The 26,500-nt window shown below is 53.6% G+C and overlaps 2 protein-coding genes across 4 annotated transcripts in view; one reads left to right on the plus strand and one right to left on the minus strand.

Annotated features, from left to right (window-relative positions):
- NINJ2 (ninjurin 2) overlaps window positions 1–23,474 on the plus strand; it is a 72,379-nt gene extending 48,905 nt beyond the window's left edge. Inside the window, exons 2-4 of one of the 2 annotated variants that reach the window (XM_025283005.3) lie at window positions 21,808–21,946; window positions 22,506–22,681; window positions 23,108–23,474. In XM_025283005.3, coding sequence (XP_025138790.1) covers window positions 21,808–21,946; window positions 22,506–22,663 — 297 coding nt within the window. In that variant the 3' untranslated portion in view covers window positions 22,664–22,681; window positions 23,108–23,474. Of the gene's footprint in view, window positions 1–21,807; window positions 22,040–22,505; window positions 22,682–23,107 lie in introns of both variants that reach the window. The other variant, XM_025283004.3, reaches the window with a different exon arrangement.
- A 965-nt stretch (window positions 23,475–24,439) lies between these two features.
- The window catches only part of B4GALNT3 (beta-1,4-N-acetyl-galactosaminyltransferase 3), a 96,529-nt gene continuing 94,468 nt past the window's right edge, over window positions 24,440–26,500 (minus strand). For both annotated transcript variants that reach the window (XM_025283003.2, XM_025283002.2), the window contains exon 20: window positions 24,440–26,492. In XM_025283003.2, the coding sequence (XP_025138788.1) occupies window positions 26,384–26,492 (109 nt within the window). In that variant the 3' untranslated portion in view covers window positions 24,440–26,383. The remainder of the gene's footprint in view (window positions 26,493–26,500) is intronic.

A 26,500-nucleotide genomic window follows, 5' to 3' on the forward strand; every position in this document is an offset into this window, starting at 1 on the left:
AAATCTGTAACATTTGCCTTTTAAGAAGTGTTTCATGTGGTGGAAGTTTTAACATCTTGATATCTATTAGTCTTCTTCGTGGTGATTTCTGCCACTTGGTTTAATGTTTGGAAAATCTTTCCCCCTTACAGAGTCACTACCTTGTCTTCTGGGTTGGTTTGTCTAATCATTTAAATTATTTTTGGCTGTGCTGAGTCTTCATAGCTACACGGGCTTTTCTCTAGTTGTGGCAAGCAGGAGCTACTCTTCTGTTGGGGCGCGTGGCCTTCTCACTGCAGCCGCTTCTCTTGTTGAAGGGTACAGGTTCAATAGTTGCAGGTCCCGGGCTCTAGAGCACAGGCTCGATGGTTGTGGTTCATGGTCTTAGTTCCTCTGAGGCATGTGGGTTCTTCCTGGATCAGGGATTGAACTCATGACTCCTGCATTGGCAGGCGGATTCTTTACCACTGAGCCATCAGGGAAGCCCTTGTCTTTTGGTTTTATTCTTTTTTTATCTTTAGCAATTTGAGCTATTTGAAATTTATTTGATTAATAGTGTATCTCTTTTCCTGTGGTAAGTTTGCGATACTTCCTTAACATTAATTTGGTTCTTGTTTATGCTAAGACCTGTTTCAAAGTTGACTAATCTGTTTATTTAATAGATGTTATTTTGTAGGGCAAGTCTTCCCTCTTAAGTCTTTTTTTTTTTCTAAGTGTTCTTAGCAATCATGCCTTACTATTTTGCCCAATGAACAATAGGATTTTATATCAAGTTGCTTTGGCTGGTGGACAGGTGGGTGGTTTCTCCATGTACAAGCTTTCAAATGGACAAAGGTTTTCACTTCTCTTGGGTGTTTATCTAGGAGTGGAATTGCTGGGTTATATGGTAACTCACTTCCCTCATAGCTCAGTTGGTAAAGAATCTGCCTGAAATGCAGGAGACCTGGGTTCGATTCCTGGGTCAGGAAGATCTACTGGAGAAGGAAATGGCAACTCACTCCAATATTGTTGCCTGGAGAATCCCATGGACAGAGGAGCCTGGCAGGCTACAGTCCATGGGGTTGCAAGAGTCAGATGCAATTTAGCAACTAAAGAGAGAGAGAGAGAGAATGGTAACTCTCCAGGGGATCTTCCTGCCCCAGGGATCAAACCCATGTCTCTTGTATCTCCTGTATTGTTCTTGCCTGGAAAATTCCAAGGACAGAGGAGCCTGGTGGGCTACATGTAGTCCATGGGGCCGCAAAGACCCAGACACGACTGAGCAGCTGAGCACATATGGTAACTCGGTGTTTAGCTTTTTGAAGAACTGCCAAGCAGCCCAAGTGGTCCCACCATTTCACATCCCTGCCAGCAATGTGAGTTCCAGTTTCTGCACTTCCTCATCAACAGCTGGTATCTCAATCCCTTTTATTGCAGTCATTCTAGTGGGTGTGACATGGTGTCTCATTGATTTGCAATGACAACTAATGATGACTATGTCAGCATCAAGTGCTTATCAACTGTTTGTGCAGCTTTTCAAGAAAATGGCCATGTTCAATTGGGTTTTTTGTCTTATCTATTGGGTTAGAAGAGTTCTTTATATATTCTGGATATTAGCCCTTTGTCAGATATATGGTTTATATATATTTTCTCCCATTCTATTCTCTTTTCATTTCCTTGATGGTGTCATTTGAAACACAAGTTTGTTTTTTTTATTTATTTTTTAATGGTTTGTCTATTTATTTACTTAGGCCATGCAGCAAGGCAAATGGAATCTAAGTTCCCTGACCAGGGATCAAACCCATTCCCCCCTGCAGTGGAATCGCAGAATCCTAACTCCTGGACTACCAGGGAATTCTCAAAGGTTTTTAATTGCAACAAAGTCCAATTAATTTTTCTGTTATCATTTATGTTTTTGGTGTCATATCTAAAAAACACTGTCTAACCCAAGGTCACAAAGATTTACTTCTATATTTTCTTCTAAGTGTTTTATAGTTTCAGCTCTTTAATGTAGGTCTAGATCCTATTTTGAGTTAATTTTTTGAGACCAGGGCCCAACTTCAGCCATTTGCATAAAAATATCCCATTGAGATGTGCTCTAAGCATAAAGCACACACTGAATTCTAGAGACTTAGAATTACTAACATGCTTGAAGGAATCGAGTAGAAGATTCAAAGGAGACAGGAAGAACAAGGATTACCAAAATAAACTGAAAAGATTAACAAATTGACAAAGCAGAGCTTCTGGAAATGGTGGGAAAAGCACAGAAAGCTCAACCCTGACTCTCTCCAACAATGATAGTGCTTATCATTGGTATTAATATCTCCAGTGTTATTCCAAGGGCACCACAATCGTTTTACATGTTTTTTCCCTTTTCATCGGCACATAGCCCAGTGAGGTGAGGACCATCACTTGTCTCCATCAGGGAACTCAGCTTGTCCACGGTCACCAAGCCGGCGAGCAGGAAAGCCAGGCTTGGACACCACTCAGTTCAAAGTCCACATTTTTATCCACTACAGATTTTTGCAGGGCTTCCCTGGTGGCTCAGTGGTAAAGAATCCGCCTGCCAATGCAGGAGACACAGGTTTGATCCCTGGGTTGGGAAGATCCCCCGGAGTAGGAAAGGGCAACCCACTCCAGTATTCTTGCCTGGGAAACCCCATGAACAGAGGAGCGTGGTAGGCTACAGTCCATGAGGTTGCAATAGAGTCAGACACGACTAAGCAACTTTCACTTCACTTCATAGATTCTTGCAAGAATGCAACAAGAATGCAAACAAGATAAGCATTTTCCTACAGCCTGACCTAAATTTTAGACAGTTGGAGGGATGAGCAGAGCTAAGAATGGAGGAGGGCTCTCTCTGCCTAAAACTGACAGCTTATGTCACAGACCACACCTGCGGTTAGCTGGTTTGCTCTGAAAGCTCTCCTGTTACATTGAGGCCCAGACCCTGCCCCCCGCGCCTGGCCTTCAGAGGCAGCTCCCACGAAGCCTGGCAGTGCCCCCAGCCTAGCTGCACGATAAGACAAGACAGGAGGAGGGACCTGGGGAGAGAAGCCAGCCTGGTGACGCCTGACATCTCCCTTAGTGATGTCCGCCCACTGCAGACACCATCCCCCTAGGGGCTCAGGGCTCAGCCAGGAGGCCTCTGTTTAGGACCAGCTCCTTGGAGCTCCAATAGCGCTGCCCTTCCAGAGACTTCTGCAATCAGAAATGCCCAAGACTCTGGCAAAGGCAGTAGACCAGCCAGCCTTTGGTCCTGGGCTGGAAGAGAGCAGGGGCCTCGCATCAGGAGGCTCAGCACCCTGGCTGGCCGACGTGTGCGACATGTATGGGGCAGATGCTGTGAATGTGCTGGGGCTATTTCTGCCCGGGCAGATTACTGTCAGCAGTCAGGAGGTGAGGGGTGAAGCTGCAGGGAGTTGTGAAATCTAGACGCAGTCCACTGGGACCTCGCTGAGGGCTGGGGGCCCTTCAGCCTGCAGGACCTAAAGCTGGCCCCTCTGTGGGTTCACAGAAGCCGTGGGAAGGAAAGGCACTCCCATGACCCTGACATCCAGACAGGAGCCAGAGCGCCAGGACCACCACACGACCCCCACAACCTGTATCGTGGTGCACTATTCACCACCTGCTTGGAAATGGTACTGCCCGCGGACACCCTGCTAAACTGTAAGGATGTCACTCTGCCGAGGAAAACCTTCTCACCGCTCCCCAGGGCTTTCAGGATAAAGTCTAAGTTCCTTACGGGCCCTGCCCCATCTGCCCCACCCCCAACCCACCAGCCTCACCTCCCACCTTCGGACCACCTCCGAGGACCCTTCAGTCCTGGGCTGAGCCCACCGCTGCCTCTCTGAAGGCAGACTGCTTGGTAATCCTGGTTTGTCTAATATACCAGCTCAGTGACCACGGGTTCAGTTACTGAACCTCAGATTCATGGGTTTTTATGAGAATGAAATGAGTTAATGTAGAGAAAGGGTCCGGCACAGGGCTTGGCATGAAAATCTGCTGTGAGGGTATATGCTGATGTTACTATGATCACGTGCGCACTTAGTCGCTCAGCCGTGTCTGACTCTTTTGAGATCCTGTGGACTGTAGCCCACCAGGGCTATCCATGGGATTCTGTCCAAGGGATTCTCCAGGCAAGAATCCTTGAGTGGGTAGCCGTTCTCTCCTCCAGGAGATCTTCCCAACCCAGGGGTTGGATCCCCGTCTCCCTGCAGGCGGGTTCTTTACCAGTTGAGCCACCAGGGAAGCCCTGTTATTTCAATTATTTGTATTCAAATAGGTTTACTTTTTACATGATCACATTCACTGATCTGTTATGACTTCTGGATTTCACATTATGTATACAAAGGTTTTCCTCAGTCTGAGATTAGAAAAATATCCAGTGGGCTTGTCATTTAAAGGAGTCTGGGACAGTAAAAAAGTTGGCTCAAAGCTCAACATTCAGAAAACTAAGATCATGGCATCCAATCCCATCACTTCAAGGCAAATAGATGGGGAAACAAAGGAAACAATGACAGACTTTATTTTCTTGGGCTCCAAAATCACTGCAGATGGTGACTGCAGCCATGAAATTAAAAGACGCTTGCTCCTTCGAAGAAAAGCTATGACCAACCTTAAAGTGAAAAGTGTTAGTCACTCAGTTGTGTACGACTCTTTGTGACCCCATGGACTGTAGGCCACCAGGCTCCTCTGTCCATGGAATTCTCCAGGCAAGAATACTGGAGTGGGTTGCCATTTCCTCCTCCAGGGGATCTTCCCAAGCCAGGGATCGAAGACGGCTTTCCCACACTGTAGGCAGACTCTGTACCCACTGAGCCACCAGGGAAGCCCTAGACAGCATATTAAAAAGCAGAGATATTACTTTGCCGACAAAGGTCCGTCTAGTCAAAGCTGTGGTTTTTCCAGTAGTCATGTATGGATGTGAGAGTTGGACTATAAAGAAATCTGAGCACCAAAGAATTGATGTTTCTGAACTGTGGTGTTGGAGAAGACTCTTGAGAGTCCTTTGGACTGCAAGGAGATTCAACCAGTCCATTCTGAAGGAGATCAGTCCTGGGAAGGACTGATGTTGAAGCTGAAACTCCAATACTTTGGCCACCTGATGTGAAGAGCTGACTCATTTGAAAAGACCCTGATGCTGGGAAAGATTGAAGGCAAGAAGAGAAGGGGACGACAGAGGATGAGATGGCTGGATGGCATCACTGACTCGATGGACGTGAGTTTAACTAAGCTCTGGGAGTTGGTGATGGACAGGGAGGCTGACATCCATGGGGTCGTAAAGAGTTGGACACGACTGAGCAAACTGAACTGAACTGAACTGTGGAGAGTCCACTGCCGTACAGCCCCTCTCCAACCCTCCCTCACAGTGCTTCTTCTAAGTTAATTCAAGATGTTTTTAAAGGGGAGGCCTGCCTGTGTCTACCGTGTGCAAGGCCCAGGGAAGGAAGAACGCGTGGCCCTTTGGGAAATGGTTGACAAGTAGCTGTTGTTTCCTGTCTGAAGCCATGGGGCCTAGGCAGGTCACCTCACTTCATAAACTACAGTGAGTCCCCTACACAGGAACCTTCAAGCTGTGAACTTTCAAATATGTGAACGTGCGTTCACACGTCCAGTCACATAAGTTAGTTCACGTGTCTGGCGTACTTTTCAACGTACTGTCCTGTAAGATCAAAAGTGTTTATTTATTTTTGTGTTTGTTTTTTATGTAGTCTTTGTGCGAGAAGTATTATAAACCTATTACAGGACAGCCGACTGTGTTAGATGGATATCTAGGCTCGCTTTTTTGAACTTAACAAACACGCTCTTGGAGGAGATCGGGCACGTTCAGGGTGGTATGGCCGTGGACTCGAACACGCTCTTGGAATGGGACTCGTTCCTATGTCAGGAACTTACTGTAAACAGCTTTGTTTGTCCGTAAGTTGTTGACCCTGAAGGAGTTCACAGTCTAATGAGAGAACAGACCAGTCAGCAGACCGAAGGTATCATCAAAGGCCTCTGGGGGGTGGGGGCCAACATCCTTGCTGGGAGGAGGTTCAGTGGGTGGTGGCGAGTCGGGGTACAGAGGACATTCTCAACGTAGGGACAGAAAGTGCCATCCTGATTCCACAAACACTTGCCAGCACCTCCTGCCACCTCTGCCCACGGGCCCAGGGTGCAGCGCTGGATGGAGGTAGAGAGGTGGAGACCAGCCAGAGGCCAGGGTAAGGAGCTGGACCAAGGCAGCAAACCCAGCTTCTCTCCCAGTTCCAGGACTAAACTAGTCAGATGGTCTCTAGGAAGTGACTTCATTCCTCTGCGTTCATCGCTCATCCTTACAACACAGCCTCAGCTTGTGTCCTGAGGCAGCTGCGCAAATTCTACTCGATCACACATGTGCAAACATTCTGCCCTGTACAAGGTAAATATTTGATGCCCTTGGGCACTTTCTGCTGCTAATTGGTGACTGGAGTTGTTTCTGCCTGGGGGCCGTGTGTCGGTTCAGCCTGGCTGCTTTCCCTAGGGCTCAGGCCTGCTTCCTGAAGTGAGGGCAGGGACCCCCACTGGGTCCACAGGGACCCAGACCCCCATGTGTACACCCCCTCCCGTGTCCTGAGTCTCCACTCCTGGTTCTCCCGGTCTTGCTGTTGACCCACATTAGGACTCTCCTCTGGCACCTTTAACAGGACAGAGCTCCTTCCCCCACAGGAAGGGCCCAGGCTCCGCCCCCAACAGGTTTTAGCAGCAGGACTACCTTTGGCACAGGGCTCTCTCCTTCCCTGTCTATTCTACCGTCTGCCCAAATTAAGGGTGAAAAGGCATGAGCCTAAAGGTGAAAGGTCATGAGCCTCTTCCACCCAGATCTCAACTCCTCTCCACACCACTAGAGTCCCATGAGCAGCGTCCTCCGGTGGGCAGCAGTGGTTTCTTCAGCCCTGGAGGGTCTGGAGGCCTGAAGACCACTGCCGAGGGCAGCCCCCACCCCCGGCCCCCACAATCCAATGCAGAGGGCTCCTTTAGGGGAAGGGTGCTTAGGGGGCATTTGTAAAACCTGAGTTCTGGTTTCAGTGTTGGCAAGTCGTGTGACCCGAATGGTTCTCCTGGCCTCTTTGGTCCCCAGTTTCCTCATTAGAAAGACGAGAGGGTGGGGCATAGGGCTGAAACAGATGCCCTGTTGGCAGAAAGAAGAGTGCATCTTTTGAGGCCTTAACGTGAGGCCAGCACTTCTCTCAGAAACATCTCTTGCCACATCCACCCCCGAAGGCGTGTGTGTTTGTGTTCTTGGCTGCTCCCTGGTCTGGGTGCTTGGGAAGGGAGCCTGGGGCCTCCAGCCTTGCGGGCACCATTAGAGAAGAGAGCACATCCCTAGCCACCAACAGGAAGGGTTAAGCACAGAACCAGATCTGGTTGGGTTAGCTCGCCTCTGGAGCCCAACCTTAACCCGAGATGCTGTGAAGAGTTGCCTAGCTTCCCAAGGCTGGTGGTCCTCCCAGTGACAGAAATCCCTCAGCCTTTTCCTTGCACTCGCGAGCAGGCTGGGCATGGCAGCCCACTCCAGTGTTCTTGCCTGGAAAATCCCATGGACAGAGGAACCTGGTGGGCTACAGTCCATAGGGTCGCAAAGAGCTGGACACGACTGAAGCTACTTAGCATGCACGCAAGCGAGCAGGCTGGGCTGGCTTCAAGGGGCTGCTCAGAAAGGCCAGCACTGAGAAAGGCCCTGTGCTTGGCTGAAGGCCATCACCATCTTGAAATTCTTAATACATTTTGTACCAGGGATCCCTCGGGGTTACATGAACACCACTGAGACAGTCCACTAGCCTCTCCCCCTAGGAAGCTGTTTCCCAAGGCAGGGCTCTGTGACCCCCAGACGAAGGACATTCTGGAGGACTCTTCTCGTTCTTCACGATCCAGCCGAGATGGCCTTCAAGTCCACAAGAGCTCCTCCAGGCTCCCCAGAGGGGTGGTCCTCTGCTTTCCTGCTTCGTTCCTCTCTCCCACAGCGCCCACACCTCTCTGTAACCCAGCCCAGGCTCCCCACCTCCAGGCCACGCCCCCTGTACTCTGACTTCCTCAAAACAGAGAGATGCTCAATACACTTGTTGACTGAGGAAAGCAAACAGAGCTATCTTCTCAGGACAGGGCACAGGGCACGGAACACAGTCGGCGCTCAATCAGTGCTGCTGACTCACGCACTGAGCAGGCTGGGGCACCGCACTACATGGCCATGCCCGCCCTCAACCAGGGCATCACACAGATCGGACCGTCATTCTCTCCCCTTCCGACCTGGTGAGGAAGGGTAACCCTAGGGCAGCAGAGCTGATTTACAGGGTTTCTTTGTGTGGAGTTGGAAGACTTACTCCCTCCCCATACCTGGGTCCCAATTCCTAAATGCCCTGCCAGAAGGAGTGTTAAGAACCCCCGACACTGGAGCTTCCCCAGTGTCCAGCCAGTGGCTAAAACTCCACGCTCCCAGTGCCGGGGGCCTGGGTTCAATCCCTGGTCAGGGAAGTAGATCCCGTATGCCGCAATGAAGGTCAAAGATCCTGAGTGCTGCAACTAAGACCCAACACAGCCAAATAAATAATAAAAATAAATATTAAAATAAGAACCCCCAACACTTGGAAAGCCCTTTAAAGCTTGCAACCTGCTTTCATTAACTTGCTCCTCAAACTGTCCTTTGGTGGTTTAGTCCCTAAGTTGTGTCCAACTCTTGTGACCCCATGGACTGTAGCCTGCCAGGCTCCTCTGTCCATGGGATTCTCCAGGCAATACTGGAGCGGGTTGCCATTTCTTTCTCCAGGGGATCTTCCCGACCCAGGGATCAAACCCACCTTTCCTGCACTGCAGGTGTTTCTTTACCAACTGAGCCACCAGGGAAGCCCAAACTGTCCTGTAAGTCAAGACAAATACTTAAATATCAACTGTGGGGTGGTTGTTCTAGCATTTTTTCCTTTTGCTGTGTGTGTTCCTTGAGGAAGAACTTGGAAATACAGATAGAGCCCAAAGAATAAGGATACCTCCATCTGAGCATCCAGCGATGACACTGTTAACATTTCAGTCCAAATCTCATGAGATTCATTTCCACACATGAAATACACCTTTCAGAACAGGATGACACTGCACTGCTTTGCCGTCTTAGCACTCCCAGTTGCGTAGGAGGCTAACAGAGGTCGCTGGTCCCGCAGATGCTGGGGGCAATGTTGGAGCCTGACTCCGGTGTCCTGACTCTGAGGCCAATGTCCTTATCTTTGAACCCAGCTGCTGTTCAGACTCCAAAGGAGCAGGAGGGACTGATGGCCCTGGACTCGGAGCCCCAGCGAAGAAGGGTTTGCTCTGACCAGGCTTTGGGGAAAAGACCCCGAAACCACCCAGGTGTCCCACAGCTCAGCACAGGCTGCTCAGAGCTGCTACCTCCGCACATCTGGACTTTGTCCGGCAGTAAATAGCTCCAGGGATATGGGGTCAGCTGTCAGGTGGGGTCTGCAGGGAGCACGTGCCCAGTGGCAGGCACTGACCCCAGAGGGCAGCTGGAGATCTGTTTGGTGGCCTTGGAGGGCTCGTCTCTTTGTATTTTTAGAAAAAGCGAGGGCACAGCAGTGACCCAGCAACCGCCTCACTGCCTGCGCACCACCCTGGGCTGTGAAAAGGGGCTGGCAGCCTGGGTCCAGGCTAGTGGTTCAGGGTAGGACCAGTCGCCTGCCCACCTTTCCTCCCTCCTTCCTCCCACTCTCCCTCCCTTCCTCAGCACCTGCTGGCCAGATACTCAGCTGGGCACTAGAGGCAAGATTTACTCAGGGCGCTGGCCTTCCACTGTGATCCACGGGGCCACAGAGTTGGACAGGACTGAAGCAGCTGAGCACACACACACACTGGCCTTCCGCGAAGGTGGTAAAAGAATAAGAGCTGACCAGAGGCTTACCGAACTTCCCAACGCAGGTTCAATCCCTGGGCAGGGAAACAAGATCCCACATACTGTGGAGCGACTCAGCCTGAGTGTCACAACTAAAGAGCCTGCAAGCCACAGCTGAGACCCAAGGCAGCCAATAAATATTAAAAAAAAAAAAAAAAGAGGCATGGTTTCCTCATCGGCAGCCAGAGTCTATGTAAAAATAAATAAAGAACGTTAACAGCAGGAACTCTGGCATCAGACAGTTCTTATTGTTGATCAGTTGCTAAGTCGTGTCCGAATCTTTGCGACCCCATGGTCTGCAGCCCACCAGGCCTCTCTATGCTCCGTGGTCTCCCGGAATTTGCTCAAACTCATATCCATTGAGTCAGCAATGCTATCCAACCATCTCATCCCCTGTAACCCTCTTTTCCTCCTGCCCTCAATCTTTCCTAGCATCAGGGTCTTTTCCAATTAGTCAGCTCTTTGCATCAGGTGACCAAAGTACTGGAGCTTCAGCTTCAGCATCAGTCCTTCCAATGAATATTCAGGGTTGATTTCCTCTAGGATTGACTGGTTTGATCTCCTTACTGTCCAAAGGACTCTCAAGAGTCTTCTTCAGCACCAGAGTTCTTCAGCGCTCAGGCTTCCTTAGGGTCCAACTCTCACACCCCTACATGACTACTGGAAAAACCATAGTTTTGACTATACAGACCTTTGTCGGCAAAACGATGTCTCGGCTTTTTAATATGCTGTGTAGGTTTGTCATAGCTTTCCTTCCAAGAAGCAAGCATCTTTTCATTTAATGGCTGCAGTCACCAACTACAGTGATTTGGGAGCCCAAGAAAATAAAATCTGTCACTGCTTCCACTTTTTCCAGACAGACCAGGGTTCAAATCTCAACTCCCCTGTCTTTAGCTGTGTGACCTCAGGCAAGTTGCTTAATTTCTCTAAATCTGCATGTCCCCTCTTAAGGTCTATGAGAAGGAATTGAGATAACAGATAAACATGCTTAGAAGAGGGCCTGGAATGTGATAAGAGCTGGAGAAATGGAGTTATGGAAAGAGAGGCTGTACATGTGGAGCATTCTGGAGCTCGGGCTGTCCCGTGTGGGCAGCAACCCCGATGGGTCATTCCCAAGGAGCCCAGGGGTTTGGGTGAGGATGGGCCTGGGGCTTCCACAGCCCTTTAGCCGATGATCTGGTCGATTTCAGCAGCGGCTCACCCTTTTAACCACACACTAGCTCCTCACAACAAAGGAGCTGGAGGGCTGGCATCCTCTCCTTTTGCCAAAGAGGAGGCTGGGAAGCAGAGGGTCTTGTGAGCTGCCTGAGGTCACCAGGGGAAGAGATGGCACCCCAGGCTCCAAGTGCAGAACCGCCCGTCCCCTGACCTTCATCTTTTTTAGACCCCGGCCCATGACACCAGAGCCTCTGCTCAGGCTGCAGGAGCTGGGGCCGGGAGCTGTGATCCTAAGGAGGGAAGACGGCTCTGCTGGGCCTGGAGGGAGAGCGGGTGACTCCTGGGGCTGGGGCAGCAACAGACCTGGCAGTTAGGCTCTGCGCCCAAGGGGGCACATGACTCAGAGCTGGCTAATTTTTTTTTTTTTACTTTTGGTCACACTGTGCAGCCTCTAAGGGATCTTAGTTTCCCTGACCACTGATGTAACCCTCGCTCCCTGCGGTGGAAGCAAAGAGTCTTAACGGCTGGACCACCAGAGAAGTCCCAGGGCTGGCTGACCTTGAGGGTCGTGTGCACCTGGCTTTGATCCATGGGCACCCAGTGCCCACCCTCTGGGTCTCACCTGCTTGGAGTGGCAGCTGGGCAACAGCAGTGAGAACAATAGCGTCTCCTGCCCGACACCAGGCACAGCCCACCCCAGAGACAGTGGACACACACACACACTTACAGAGGTTGTGAAGTCACACCAGGGCCGCATCAGGAGTGGGCACACCCATGGGACACCACCTCCTGTCCCCGCAGACAGCTCCCTGTGGGAGGTCCAGGGAGCGCTGCTTGGCGGTCCTGCCTCCTCAGCCCCTTCTGAATGAACACAGGGGTGACAGAGCCATCATTCTCTCATCCAGTGCGCCGGGCTAGGCGCCGATTTCTGGGACACAGCAGTGAGCAAGACAGATAAGTCCTTGTTCCCGTGAAGCTTATCTACTGGAGTGGGACTAAAAGGCCCTGCTATCTCCCTTTCTGCTTCCCCCTTTAGGCGCTTGATTCTCTGCTAAACCTTGTCATGTTAGGGGACAGGGGGAGCAGGGGTATATGGGAGAGGCAGGGACCTCTGGACATGCCAGGGAGCTGAGGACATGTTGGATCTTGGCAGGCTCTGCTTATGGCTGGGTGGGGTGGGAAATTCACCACCTTCCCTTTTCCCATCTCCATGTCAGATATGATCTCCCGATGAGGTCTGCTCCCCTGGATGGCGGCCAGGGACTGTCGGCACAGCCCTCGCGGCTTCTGACTGCCTGAGCTTCCAAGGAAATAATTCTCACCTTCTGCAAACGTATCATCCAGTGGGAAGGTACAAAATTAATGTGCACTGTCGTGTGGAATGTTGATATTTTGCTTTATGACTTTTTAAAATTGGAGGATAGCAGCTTTACAATACTGTGTTGGTTTCTGCTGTACAACGTGAATTAGCCATAATTATATATATATATATGGCTTCCCAGGTGGTCATAGTGGTAAAGAATCCACCTGCCAATGCAGGAGACACAAAAGACGTGGGTTTGATCCCTGGGTTGGGAAGATCCCCTGGAGAAGGAAATGGCAACCCATTCCAGGGTTCTCGCCTGGAGAATCCCATGGACAGAGGAGCCTGGTGCGCTACAGTCCATGGGGTCGCAGAGAGTCGGACACAACTGAGGACTGAGCAGACACATATATATACGTATGTAATTATATCTCCCCTCCCTCCTGAGCCTTCATCCCCCTTCCTATCACTCTAGGTGAAGTAAGTCCGAAAGAGAAAAACAAGTACTGTATATTAATGCACATATATGGAATCTACACAATGGTACTGATGAACCTATTTGCTTAATGATTAGTTGTTCTGAGAGTCGTTTTCATTCACCTGTGTGTTGCCTCCCATCTGGACTCAGGTCCACCGCAAAATCTAAGGTTCTGCAAAACCAAGAAAGGCTCTGTAAATGTTTGAGTGAAGACATGAAGACAGTCTGAGGGTGAACAGGTCAGGCCTTATAAACAGGGTGGGCAGCACCTGGCCCTGGGGACTGGGGTTGGTGGTCTGTGCTGCCAGCTGGAGTCAAACGCAGGGTTGGATTTACACCCTGTTCAGTGAGAAGAGCTGGAAAGATTCCCTCTGCATCCTTCAGACTAGGGTACACCTCTGAGGGGTTTCCAGGGACTGAAGACTATAATGGGCTTCCCAGGTGGCTCAATGGTAAAGAACCTGTCTGCCAATGCAGGAGACACAAGCGATGTGGGTTCAAACCCTAAATCCGGAAGATCCTCTGGAGGAGGGCATGACAACCCACTCCAGTATTCTTGCCTGGAAAATTCCATGGACACAGGACCTGGGAGACTACAGTCCACACGGTTGCAAAGAGTCAGACAGGACTGAGCGACTGAGCATGCAAGCAAAGACTGTAGGGGTTAAGGACACAGGCTCCAGAGCCTGTCTGGGTTCAAATCCCAGCTCTTAAGATCAACAGCTGGGTGATCCCAGGGCAAAAGTACTGAACTGTTCTGAGCCTCACCCATCTCGTCTGAAAAATGGGTCTTGTTAAAAGAATTCAGGGACAGCCGATGGAAGGAAGGGTCTAGCACAGAGCTTAGACGGTGGCAGGCATGTGAAGCGCCAGCTTCAGTGTGGTAGCGGGGAGTCGATGGACGGCACTCACACTTTAGCCGCGTCGGAATCCCCTGGAGGCTTGTGAAAACACAGATGGCTGGGTTCCAGCCTGCATCTCTGACTCAGAAGGTCTAGGGTGGTGTCTGAGAATCTGCATTTCCAACAAGTGCCCAGCTGCTGCTGCTTCAGGGACCACAATTTGAGAACCACGGGTGTGTAACAGAAAAGAGAATTCAGGTGTAGGGTTCTGGCGCTAGGACTGTCCCTTATTATCTGGTGACTTTGGGCAGCTAATCTCTGAGTCTCAATATCTTCACGTGTAAAACGGGACTGTTAATACCCACTTCACAAGAATTCCCTGGCAGCCCAGTGATTAAGACTCTGGGCTTTCATTGCCAAGGGCCCAAATCCAATCCCTGGTCAGGGAACTAAGACCCTGCAAGTCGCCTGGTGTGGCCAAAAAAAGAGAAAAACCCACTTCATGGGGGTCAGCCTGGTATATGGTATTCTCAATATTCAGTTATCATTGTTTAAATTCTGGCCAGCGTGTTGGTCCTGGAAGGATGGGGTGGGGTTACCATGAGCAGAGGTGGGTCAGGAGGGCTTGGGGAATGCTGCCAAGAACCCCAAAGCCGGGAGCAAAGTGCCGGGTGGGTCTCAAAGCCCCAGAGCAATGTGTTTATTCGGAAAGAACTCCTGCTCCACGTCTTTGGCAGTTTCTGTGTGGCAAATCCACACAGAACCCTGGTGGGGGTTGGGGTTTGGAGAGTGGGGGAGTAATTTGGCTGCACTGGGTCTGAGTTGCAGCACGTGAGATCTAGCCCCCGGCCAAGGATCGAACCCGGGTCCCCTGCATTGGGAACTCCGAGCCGTACCCACTGAAGCGTTAGGAAGTCCCTCTAACCCCCTTTTGTCAGAGAGAAAGTCACCTCACCTCAGCGGGATCAGCGGCCCTCCGGCCCAGCCGCGCGGTGCGCTGCCGCCCCCTGGCGGACGAGGAGGCGCTGCACACCCTCCCGGGACGGTCTCCGAGCCGAGTCCGGAGTGCCGGCGGCAAGGCCCGCGGGCATCTGGGGGGGGCGGGGTGGTGGTGGCTGGCGCCTCGCAAGGCTGCGCCCCCGGCCTGAGAGGAGACTCCTGGACCAGTTGGGTGTTATTACGGGAACAGCCCGCGGACACCCCACCCCCGGTGGATTAGAGACTGTTGACTTTTAAGGGCGAGACCCATTGCGCTTGGCACAGCAAGGCGGCAGGCTGAGTGCCGGCCCCAGACACAGGCCTCGGGGCTCTGGGCCTTTGCGGGCTTTGGCCTGAAGACCAGTGGCAGCGGCCAGCCTGAGTCACTGGTTCCCTGAGGCCGGGAGAAAGGGCTACCCCTGGGCCAGGGGTTTCAGTTTGATATTCACTGTCCAAGCACCACGCCCCTCAGCCAGCAGTTCTTGGGTCTGCAACCCCACCCTCAGAGATCCCTTCTTTTTTAGCCTTTTCTATAAAACTCCTTGAAGTAAACCCTTCATATAAAAAAATTCAATGCTGTCATCATTTACTGTGCCTTTAATGTGGGCAAGCCACCAAGGGGACCCAGGACCACGGAAGATGCATTCCCCCTAGGAAAGCAGGCACTGGAGGGGCCTCCTGGAGAGGAGGGTCTAAGAAGGGAGGGCTGACCTGGGGGTGGGGGGCCACGGGGAAGAAAGGCCTTCAGCCCTGGAGGGAGTAGAGCTGGCGGAAGGGTGGGGTGTGTTCAGGAACGGTGAGTCATGTGGTGTGGCCCAGGAGGGAGGGTGAGTCTCGGCACAGGCTGGAGAGGGAGGTGGGAGCCAGCCAGGCAGGGGGTGGGTGTGGGGGAGTCGGGTCTGCACAGCAGGGAACCCAGGGTAAGTGGGCTTGTCTGAGAATCTCCCTCCCTGAAAGAGGCTCCCCGGCAGGTGAAGAGAAAGGTTTCCAATGGGATGGGCTGGGATGGGTGTGTATGAGTGTTTAGTGTTCTGACTCTTGGCGACCCTAGCGGCCTTATGGACTGTAGCCCGCCAGGCTCCTCTGTCCATGGGCTTTGGCAAGGATACTGGAGTGGGTTGCCATGCCCTCCACCAAGGGATCTTCCCCACCCAGGGATCGAACCCACGTCTCTTACATCTCCTGCATTGGCAGGTGGGTTCTTTACCCCTGGGGCCACCTGGGAAGCCCTCCTTGGGTGCGGAACCATTTCAAAGATGGGTGTGAGGGGCTGCTGAGATGACAAAGGGGAATTTTGAAGTGTGGACGGGGCCAGGCCATGTCAGAATCCAGCACTCAGATGCCTCTCCGCCCACAGGTGGGAGTGTGGGCCTGTGTGGAAGGGACTTCCCTCTCATCTCCTCCTTGCTCTAAGGCTTCAGTCTTCAAAGCACATTCACCCACATTATCTCATTGATCTTTTCAACAGCCCTCTGAGCTAACCAGGGCCTGCTGCTGCTGCTACTGCTAAGTCGCTTCAGTCGTGTCCAACTCTGTGCGACCCCGTAGACGGCAGCCCACCAGGCTCTCCAGTCCCTGGGATTCTCCAGGCAAGAACACTGGAGTGGGTTGCCATTGCCTTCTCCAATGCATGAAAGTGAAAAGTGAAAGTGAATTCGCTCAGTGGTGTCTGACTCTTCGCGACCCCATGGACTGCAGCTTACCAGGCTCCTCCGTCCATGGGATTTTCGAGGCAAGAGTACTGGAGTGGGGTGCCATCGCCTTCTCCGAACCAGGGTCTATTATTCTCATTTTACACACGGAGAAGCTGGGTCCCAGGTGAGACAGAATTATAAATTCTGCTTTATGTTAATCATTGGCCTCCTGGGGTCCATACTTCTTTTTCTAAAAATACTGTATTTACTTTTGGTTGTGCTGGGTCTCCAGTTGCATTGAGCAGGGGGCTACTCTGTTGCGGTGAGTGGGCTTCTCATTGTGGTGGCTTCTTTTGTTGCGGAGCACAGGCTCTAGGCACTCAGGCTTCAAGAGTTGTGGCCCACGGGCTTCAGTTGCTCCACAGCAGGTGGAATCTTCCAGATCTGGGATGGAACCCACGTCCCCTGCGTTGGCACGCAGATTCTTATCCACTGTACCACCAGAGAAGTCTTGCATACTGTGTTTTAATTTTTGTTGTTGTTGTTTTATGATAGTTCAAACACTCAGAGGGGTCAAAACCCAAAGCATCCAGATGAAACTTTCTCTGTCAACCCTATTCTCTCCAACCCCTCCCGGGTCACCTCTTAGCAGTGTGAACTCTAGCCTTTTGATTATGGGTGTTGGGCCCTTTCTGCAGGGGCTCAAGGCACAGCCTGCTGTGACCAGAGGAGCCCAAGGCAAGTGTCGCCCCAGGAGGGGTGTTCTAGCTCCCCTGAGCAAGTGTACATTCGGTCTTCTTTCATCTGCAGCCACATGAGTCTGTCTTTAGATCCTGAACTCCTTGGAGGCTGGGAGTCTATCTTCTGGGAGGCTGAAGTGCAGGAGTCACAATTACAGGCTCGGGCAAATAGAGAACTGGCATAAAATCTGCGTTGCCAAACCTTGAACAGGTTACCCAGGCTCTCGGAGAGCCTCCATTCTTCTCAACTACAGTAATCACAGGTTTGATCCCTGGGTCAGGAAGATACCCTGAAGAAGGAAATGGCAATCTACTCCAGTATTCTAGTCTGGAGAATCCCATGGACAAAGAAGCCTGGCAGGCTACAGTCCACAGGGTCGCAAAGAGTCAGACACGACTGAGCGACTGACCGACCAACCAACCTAAGGGTGCCCTGACCAACTTCATGGGACTGTGTGAGGACTGGATAAGATGACTCATGTCCAGTGTTTAGCCGAGTCAGGCGTAAGGTCTGTAATCTGTAAGAGGAAACTGTTGTCATCCCCACTGCCGGGACCTACTGTGCAAGCCCATAGTAGGACAGACCCAGGCACCTTTTCACACTTAACCCTGACAGAGGCTGAGAGCTCACAGGTGATAGGGTCTGCATGGGGGCTCATTGTTAAGATGGCTCATTATGTCAACCTTGCAAACAAAGAGGAAATCACAGTGATCCTTGAGACTGACCAAATTGCCCAAATGGCATCCTGTTATCTCACTGTGCCTATCTTCTCAAAGCTGCGAGACCACCAGATTCCAGACCTCCGGCTACGTGACCATCCCTTTGGAGAACTTCTCATTGGTGGGGTATAAGAAGGACTCTGTCAGAAAGGGAGGACGCTGGTTCTCCTTAAGAGTCAGTCACCCTGTCTTTTCCCTCTAATAATTTTCTCTTTTCTTGCCTGACTGCCCAGTTTGCTCTCTTCTTCTCTGCACTTGCCTTACAGCACCTCATTAAAGGTGAGTTGGCATAGTAGGTCACCCCAATCCACACACCTGAATGAATCGCTCTTCCTGGGCTAGGATCCGCCTTTCCCCTTTTTGAAACCAGCCTGGCTCTTTGCCATCTCCTGCCAGGTGGCTTTTCTGGGTAGTCGGGCATCTTGAGGCCAACACGGGGCCAACAGCCCATGGCTCCTCTGGGCCTGTTGTGTCTGACGCCCTGTGTTATAGCTGATCCACAGGGAAACTGCCATGTGGCTTTTCTCAGGGCTGACTGACTCAATGGAGGGTCACCCCTGCCCTGGAGCTGCCTAGGGTGAGTGACTCAGGGCCTCTGACGCTGGCCTGGTGCCCAGCCACCTGGACTCTGCCTCTTAGAGAGTATATCCCTGGCCCCTGAGACTCCACTCAAAGGAGGGACTTCCCCGCACCTAGACCACCCTGGCTTGGAAGGGACATAAGAAATCATCTATCCTGCCTCCCTCATCTCGCAGATGAGAAAGGGACCTGGGTGATGGGAATACTGAGCTTGTCACAGAAGCGGGATTTGGACCTGGCCTGCCTCCTGTGGTTCCCACCAGCTGTCACAAATCCTCCTCTCCTGGCCTTCCCACCAGGTCTTCTCCTCCTCTCAGGGCCCCCACTCCGGCCTCCAGTGGGTGGGCTCCAGGTCCTAAACTCTCTGAGCAGGGCATCCCATGGCTTTTTGGTAGGACAGTTACTTACCCCCTTGGGAGAACACTCCTGTAACCTCGTTTCCAAGAAAGGGCAGAATGATCTCTTGAAGCGGGCGGCCCCCACCGACCTTACTGTCTGTCAGTTCAGTTCAGTTCAGTCCCTCAGTCGTGTCTGACTCTTTGCGACCCCATGGACTGCAGCACGCCAGGCCTCCCTGTCCATCACAAACTCCTGGAGTTTACTCAAACTCATGTCCATCGAGTTGGTGATGCCATCCATCCATCTCATCCTCTGTCCTCCACTTCTTCAACCTTCAATCTTTCCCAGCATCAGGTGGTGGTGGTGGTTTAGTTGCTAAGTCGTGTCGGACTCTTGCGACCCCTGGACTGTAGCCTGCCAGACTACTCTGTCCATGGGATTCTCTAGGCAAGAATACTGGAGTAGGTTGCCATTTCCTTCTCCAGGGGATCTTCCCAACCCAGGAATCGAACCCAGGTCTCCTGAATTGCAGGCAGATTGTTTACCAACTGAGCTATGAGGGAAACCCACCCAGCATCAGGGTCTTTTCAAATGGGACAATAAACAGCTGCAAAACTGTGTTTACTTTTCTGCTCAAAAAGGCATTCCTTCCCTATCCAACCCAAGTTTCCTCAAGAAACAAAAATACAGGCCAGCAAGGATGAAGGGATAAATAACCGTCTGGCGGAACAATGGAGCGCAGTCCACGGCTTCAAGGGTTGGAACCCACACCAGCCAGGGGAGCTGGACTTGGCAAGCGGACTGGGGACAGTGCAGTCTGAAGCGGACCGAGAACAGGGCGAGGAAGAGTGCGCGCCCGGCTGTGCCCGGCGGCGTGGGGCGCCCGCGGCCCGGGGCGGGGTCAGCCACCCCCGCTCTCCACACCCACGTGGCCTTGCCGCCCAGAACGCCGGGCCCCAACTTCGTGTCAGCAGAGCCGGCCTGGGTGCTCAGCCGGCGCGGTGGGCAGGCTGGGGGCCGCGCATCTCTAAGGAGGACCCTGGGGTCTGGGGCCCCCGCGCCCCTCGCTGTCCTGGAGGAACAGTGGGGTCGCGAGGGCGGAGGGGGGCTGAGACAGACGCTGAGGGCCAGGGGTTCCTGTGAGACCGACCTCAGATGGGAAAAACGAGGCTCGGAGATCTCTTTCTGTCTCACTCGGACGCCTCTCGAATGGCATTAACCCCCCGTTTGTGGGTGTGGAAACTGAGGCCCAAAGTGGGAGGCCCAGAGCCGGGGGGTGAAGGGGGGGGCGTCTAGGCCCTGGCCCCCGCCCAGAGGAGCCGGACAACTACAAGGGCCATCGGCGGCCCGCGCCCACCGCGCCGGCTCCTCAGACCCCTGGGCGCAGGAGGGGCAAGGAGGGGCCGGGCCGGGTGGGGAGGGCGCGGGCACGGGCAGAGGAACTGAAGTGACTCAGGCCGGTGCGCGCAGGCCGGGCCTTTGTTCCCGGGACGCCCGGCCTTATTAAAGGCCCAGCGCCCGAGGCAGGCGCGCGCCCTGCGGCCGTCCCCGCCCACCGGCCGCACTTCTGGCGGGGCCTGGCGGGCGGCTAGGGTGGGAGGGGGTCGCTCCCGGGCTCCTGGCTGTCAACAAAAGAGGAGCATCCATCAGGATTCGGGGGTTCATCCAGTCGGATCCTCAGGCCATAGGGAGGGCCCCGTCTGGTCATTTCAGCCATCCCTCTGCCTCAGGGCAAGGCTGCACCTAAATCGTCCAGAAGAATTTAAGAAAACCCTTCCCCTGCTTTTGGGGATTCCCCAGGGGCTCAGAGGGTTAAAGCATCTGCCGGCAATGCGGGAGACCTGGGTTCAATACCTGGGTCCGGACGATCCCCTGGAGAAGGAAATGGCAACCCACTCCAGTACTCTTGCCTGGAAAATCCCACGGGTGGAGAAGCCTGGTACATGGGGTCGCAAAGAGTCAGACACGACTGTTACGGGGACCCCTTGCTAGGCACCGCCTCCCCAAGTCTCTCAGCCGTCTGTCCTCTAACCACAGTCCCCACCTTGCAGGGCGACTGGCCCACCCAAGTCAGCATTGTGTCATTTCAACCCCTGTTTCACACCTTTGGTGGGTTTTAGGTCAGCCGAGGCAGACCTGGGAACAGGCTCCCATCCTAGCCTTTGTGAGGACAGGTTTCACACCAACCCTGCCTTGTCAGTGGATTCCTCAGGGAGAAACACCAAACTGTACCCCACCCCCCAGCGCCCACACCCCTGCTGCCCAAGCTGCTCCTTCGGACTCGAGCGCCACCACGTGGACATGGGGCAACGGTGCCTTGCGGGACCAGAACCTTTCAACATGTCTCCCCGGCTCTGGGCCCTCATTAGGCCGTGCATCCATATCCAGCGCCATCCTAAATGAATGGCCTCAAAACGCGCCCAATTCTTTTGAGTGACTGCAGGTTGCCTGCAGCATTCCGTTTGCCCCTGCCCCCACAGCCCTGCTTGTGACCCTCTCTTTCAGAGTAAGTGGCTTCTTGAGAATAAAACTTCATCTTAATATTTCAAAAGCAAATCAAATGTAAATTATGCATCAATAAATTCTAGCTAAAAAGTAATAACAAACAAATTAATTCTTTTGACTGGCCTGTATTCCTGTGTGCATACATGCATGTTCACAGACATGTGTATGATGGGCTGGGTGTGACAGCTGGGGTGTGTGTGCCCGAGCAAGGCTGTGGCTCCAGGGGTCCCCACGAGGTCAAGTTGGAGCAGAACCCAAGAGCGCGCAGCTCCTGTTCCATCTGTGGCGCTCTGCACCCTGCCTTGGGGCCCACATCGTTCTGGGAGAAGAGAGGCCTTTTCCTTTTCCACTCAGCCTCAGAACTCCTCATCCTGTCTTTTGCAATGCTCTCCTCTCAGGGGAAAACAGAGGTGGTGATAGTGGTAAAGAACCCACCTGCCAATGCAGAAGATTCAGGTTCGATCCCCGGGTTGAGACGATCCCCTAGAGAAGGGATTAGCAACCCATTCCAGTATTCTTGCCTGGACAATCCCATGGACAGAGGATCCTGGGGGGCTTAGGTCCATGGGGTCACAAAGAGTCAGACACAACTGAAGCGACTTAGCACACCCCTTCCCAGCCTCTCAACCACTTCCCTTCCGGAGCCTCCCGGGTAAGCCTGTATTTTGTCCCCAACAGCCTGGGAGCCCCAGCCCAGGGAGCAGCCCGCTCATCAACCTGAACCGTTATGCCACCAAGAAGAGCCTGGCGGAGAGCTTGCTGGACATGGCGCTCTTCATGTCTAACGCTGTGCAGCTGAAAGCGGTGCTAGATCGGGGTCCGTCCTCCTATCACTACTTCGCCCTCGTCACCCTCCTTAGCACCTCTCTGATCCTGCAGGTGGTCATCGGAATCCTCCTCATGGTCATGGGTGAGGAGCCTGGGCCTGGAGCTGGCCTTGGGGGGGTGGGTGGGAAGAAAAGTCCCGAATGCCTCCCTGTCACACCGTGCATTTGCACAGTCTTACACTAACCTGCTGTTAGCCCTGTGCACCTTCAAGTGCCCAAGTAACAACGACACAGTGCAGGCAGGCACTCTGACCCACCTCCTAGCATCCCATCTAGTAGCCAGTACAATACCTGCTAAGTGACTGTGCTCACTAACTCGTAGCAGCATTCCTTAGAGCGTGCATTCCCCACTCTGAGAAGACCCAGTGTAAGTTTCCAAAATCGGCTCTATTGAGTACCACGTGAACACCCCACGTGGTCAGTGAGGGAGAAGGCATTTCAGCACAATGGCCACCAACTCCTGATCTCTGAGGGGCTGTGGTGGGGAAAGCTCCAGGCTGTCATCCCCCCACCCCCAGGCCATCATTTGCTTCTCCCTCTTCTCCACAGCTCTACTGAACCTTAATGAGGTGGAAAAGCAGTGGCGACTCAACCAGCTCAACAACGCAGCCACCACCTTGATCTTTATCACTGTCATGATCAACATCTTCATCACAGCCTTCGGGGCACATACGATTGGGCTCCTGGCTGCCGGGACCCCTCTCTGAACACGGCCTGGAGCCCAGGTGAGGGAAGATGGGATGTGCACAGGTGGCCCTTCTCACCTCTGCGAGTTTGGGCTGAGAAAGATGCTCGCCAGGCAGAAAGGGAAGAATGTAGACCTGGGGCAGGGATGAGGTCATGGAGCAGAGCATGGGCTGGGGCTCACCAAAGTCCTCTGCTCTCTCCTCCCAGGCTGAGCTTCTCTGCAGCCCGGCAGGGTGGAGGCTGCGGTTAGTGGGGGAAGAGGGAGACGCAGGTGTTCTCCTTGACAGAGTCCAGGACCACGGGGAGCCAGCCGGCAGCACAGAGCCTCAGGCCCTGCTTCAGGTTCAGATCCGAACCCGCAGTTGCACCCTGGGAAGGCACCAGGTTGATTGTGTGACACTTGGGCCCGAGGCGCTGGTCTGGCCTGGCCTGCCCTTCTCTTCATCTCTTTGCTTCCCCTACAGGTGCTGGGCCTGGAACTGCTTCTCTCCCCCTTGATCTGCCAGGCTGAAGGGCACAGCATACAGCTTCGGGGAGAGCTCCTAGACTTGGAGGGCAGTGTAGACACCCCTGCTTCCTACCCTCGGCGCTGGAACAAAGATGGGCTCTTCTCCCAGCTTAAGCGTCGTCATCTGGGCCTGGAGTCCTGAGCTCGGACTCGAGTACCACCCACCTGTTTCCTGGGCCTCGGGCATGCCTACGGAAGGCTGGGTCTGCCCAGCTTAAGGACTCTGCTTCTCACCCCACCCTGTTCCTTCCCTCTGCCCCAGCCTGTTTTCTCTTTTCTGTAGGATGGAATGATTTCTCTCCATAAAGCTTTCTGCAGATCCACCGTGAGTCAATCTTTGTGTCTTCAATTGTGAAGGCTCAAGCACCCGGGCGGGCGGCTGTTTCCATCTGTGTCCTGGAAATGGCTCAAAGGAGCAACCCCAAGCCTGCAGGGGGAAAAGGCTTTTAAGTCACTCCCTCTCCTGTGGGTTCTGCTCTGAGTCAGGTTTCCCTGCTCAGTGCCTAGGGTAATTACCATCTGCTGCATTAGCAGCAGACCAGTCTCCTCTGGATGCTTTTTGAGAAGCTCCAATTGGCTGCCTCTGGGCTTCCCTGGTGGCTCAGACAGTAAAGAATCTGCCTGCAATGCAGGGGACCAGGGTTCTATCCCTGGGTCAGGAAGATCCCCTGGAGAAGGGCATGGCAACCCACTCCAGTACTCTTACCTGGAGAATCCCATGGACAGAGGAGCCTGGCAGGCTACAATCCATGGGATCGCAAAGAGCTGGACGTGACTCAGCGACTAACAAATTGGCCGCCGCAGCTTTCACAGCAGCACCCTCTCTTGGGCATGTGCTTAAGGAATACAAACTAATTTCAATCTCTGTCTAGATCAGATATGACCAGGATGGTCCCTTTGTACTGTAACACATCAACAGGGCATGCCCAGCTTAAACACAGATGCTTTTCGATTGTCCGCTCTCTTAGAATAAGCCACACCTCAGCTCCTCACCCAACCTTCCTGTGTCCATCAGCCTTTCTCAACCGAAAGCTCCAACCTGCATGAATCTACTGCATAGGAAATGTTCCTCAGACAGGAACCTCGTGGTCCCCCTCCTGAGTAAACCACAGCACAGGGAAGGCTGCCCGCCTCCCCACCACACACACACATACAGGTGATGAAGGGTGATACGGAGAGTCCCTGGCATGTCCACTGGAGGCCTCAGAGCTTAGAGATGGCCACGTGAGCCTGGGCCCTCTGCCCAGCCCTCTCCCGCCCTGATGGGCAATAGGAAAACACAAGGGCATTTTGTTTTCTGAGACTTTGCTGTATTTAATGCTTTCCCTCCCCGCACCCTACACATTTCCCTACTGAGTAGGGGCCGTGCCAGGCCCCCTCCATTAAGGCAGACGGTGTGCAGGTAACAAACGCAGAATGCAAGGCACTGGCTGGGGCAGGGGGGTGGCAGGCTGGGGAGGGGAGGCTGGGCAGACACCTGTCCTCAGGAGGAGTGAAGCGGGAGGACCATCTGGGTGGACTCAGGCCTTGCTGGGCAATGCCCAGGGATAAAAGTAGCCCCAGAAAGAAACCTGGCACCCAGGCAGCTGCGGCTCTCATCTACTCCCTACAGTCCTTCCCCGAAGGCACGGCGTGTGAGCCAGGACCATAAAAGGCCATAGCCTGAGGGCAGATCGAGCATCCACAAGCCACAATCTATTAACCGAAAAGTCTGTGTCCTTCCTGATTTCTTAGGTGGGAGGCAGGGGTTCTCGTCAACCTCCAGAAGGTTCTCGAGGGGCTCCATTCTCCCGTAGGCCAAATTTGTGCTCTGCCTGACCACGGGGCCCACCGGGCAGACCCTGCAGTTCCACACACCGAGACCTGGACTCCATCACGACATTGAGACTGGCCCAGTGGACTGGCCTCCTGGGCCCCACCGCCCCTGCTCTGGGCCCTTCCTTGCAAATGCTGGGGTTTTCGAGGCCGCGTCCAGGGCACCGGTGATGAGTTAGAGCAGTGCAGAAGGCAGCAGCAGTAGAAACATCCCCAGTCTAGAGGCGCCTGGGATCATTAGTGCAAGAGAAGTGTGCGATGCGATCTAGGTGACAGAAAGGGTGCCCCAGGCCCCAGAGGCCGAGGGCTGTGCTCCCTGAAACGGCTTCACTTTTCAGTCCTGCTCCCGTTCTGTGGACAGAACAACATCCTCGCCTCACCTCCCCAGACCTTCCCGCCTGGGGCCCCATTCCCCAGTTCAGAGGGTCTTTCTCCTCTTCCTCCCTGCAGGGTGGCAGGAGGGGGCTGGGCTGTGAGGACTCAGGCTTCCCGCTTCCCTTCTCATCCCTCCCCTTGGACCTCACCCCTCCCCTCCCCCTCTCCCTGCTCTGCTTCATGTGGTCCGCAAGGCCCAGCTCACAGGTGGCTGGGACAGAAGGGGTCTTCTCTCCCTGCCATCCCCCCCACCCTCCCTCACTTGTGATGCACGTCCACCCTGCACCGGAGAGCCAGGAGCCCACCACCCCAGTAGGTTCCCTGGCCCCCAACCCCCTGAGGCACTGGGAGGAGTTGGTCCACTCTGTGCTTCCAGTCAGTCTGGAGACAGTGCAGCTGGAGAGTGAGGTTAATGCCCTGATCGGCGGCCAGCTGTCGGTCTGCTACCTGGAAGGTGTATGTGTCCCAGAGGTGAGGACCCACAGGGCAGCTACTAATGGCTCCACGTGGGGCCAGTTCCCCAGTTGCCCGGTCCAGGGCCCAGGGACTTACCCGTGGGTCTGAGGTATGCAGGGAGGGAGTGCCCTTCTTATAAATGCACAACTCCACCCCCCTCACAGTCTATGCTGGGTCTGGACATGTGTGGTTTTGGTTTTCTGTTTAAAAAAAAAGTAAAACCCCAGTAAAATTCATCCACTATAAAAGCTTCCAGTCCATGGTCACTGCCCACCTAGGAGCCCCGGGTGGGCTCTGGAAGGCACCTCCCATCAGTGTGGTGTGGCCAGGCTGGGCTTGCCTCCCTTGACCTGGTCCCGCTGCCCTTCCTGAGAACTCTGCCATCTCTGTCTCATCTCCTGGCCCCAGAGGCCCAGAGGTGGAGGACGGCTGCTGGGGCAGGGGATACCGACTCGGAGGCTGCTTGGGCCCACCACGGCCCCTGCTCCCCTCCCTTCCCGCTCTGGCAGTGAGCGGGCACTGGCCAGGCCACCGCGGTCCAGGTGCCGGAAGCCATCAGTCCAGCAGGTGCCCCCCAACACCGGGGTTACGGCATCTTCATCTGGCGGCGGTTCCACATGCCCCGCTTGGAATGGAAGTGATGGAAGAAGTTTCGGAGGGAGAGACGCTCCACTTCCAGGCCAGCTTGGAGAATCCTGGGTGG

This window comes from Bubalus bubalis, chromosome 4 (assembly GCF_019923935.1).
Source record: "Bubalus bubalis isolate 160015118507 breed Murrah chromosome 4, NDDB_SH_1, whole genome shotgun sequence".
NCBI classification, from domain to species: Eukaryota; Metazoa; Chordata; class Mammalia; order Artiodactyla; family Bovidae; genus Bubalus; species Bubalus bubalis.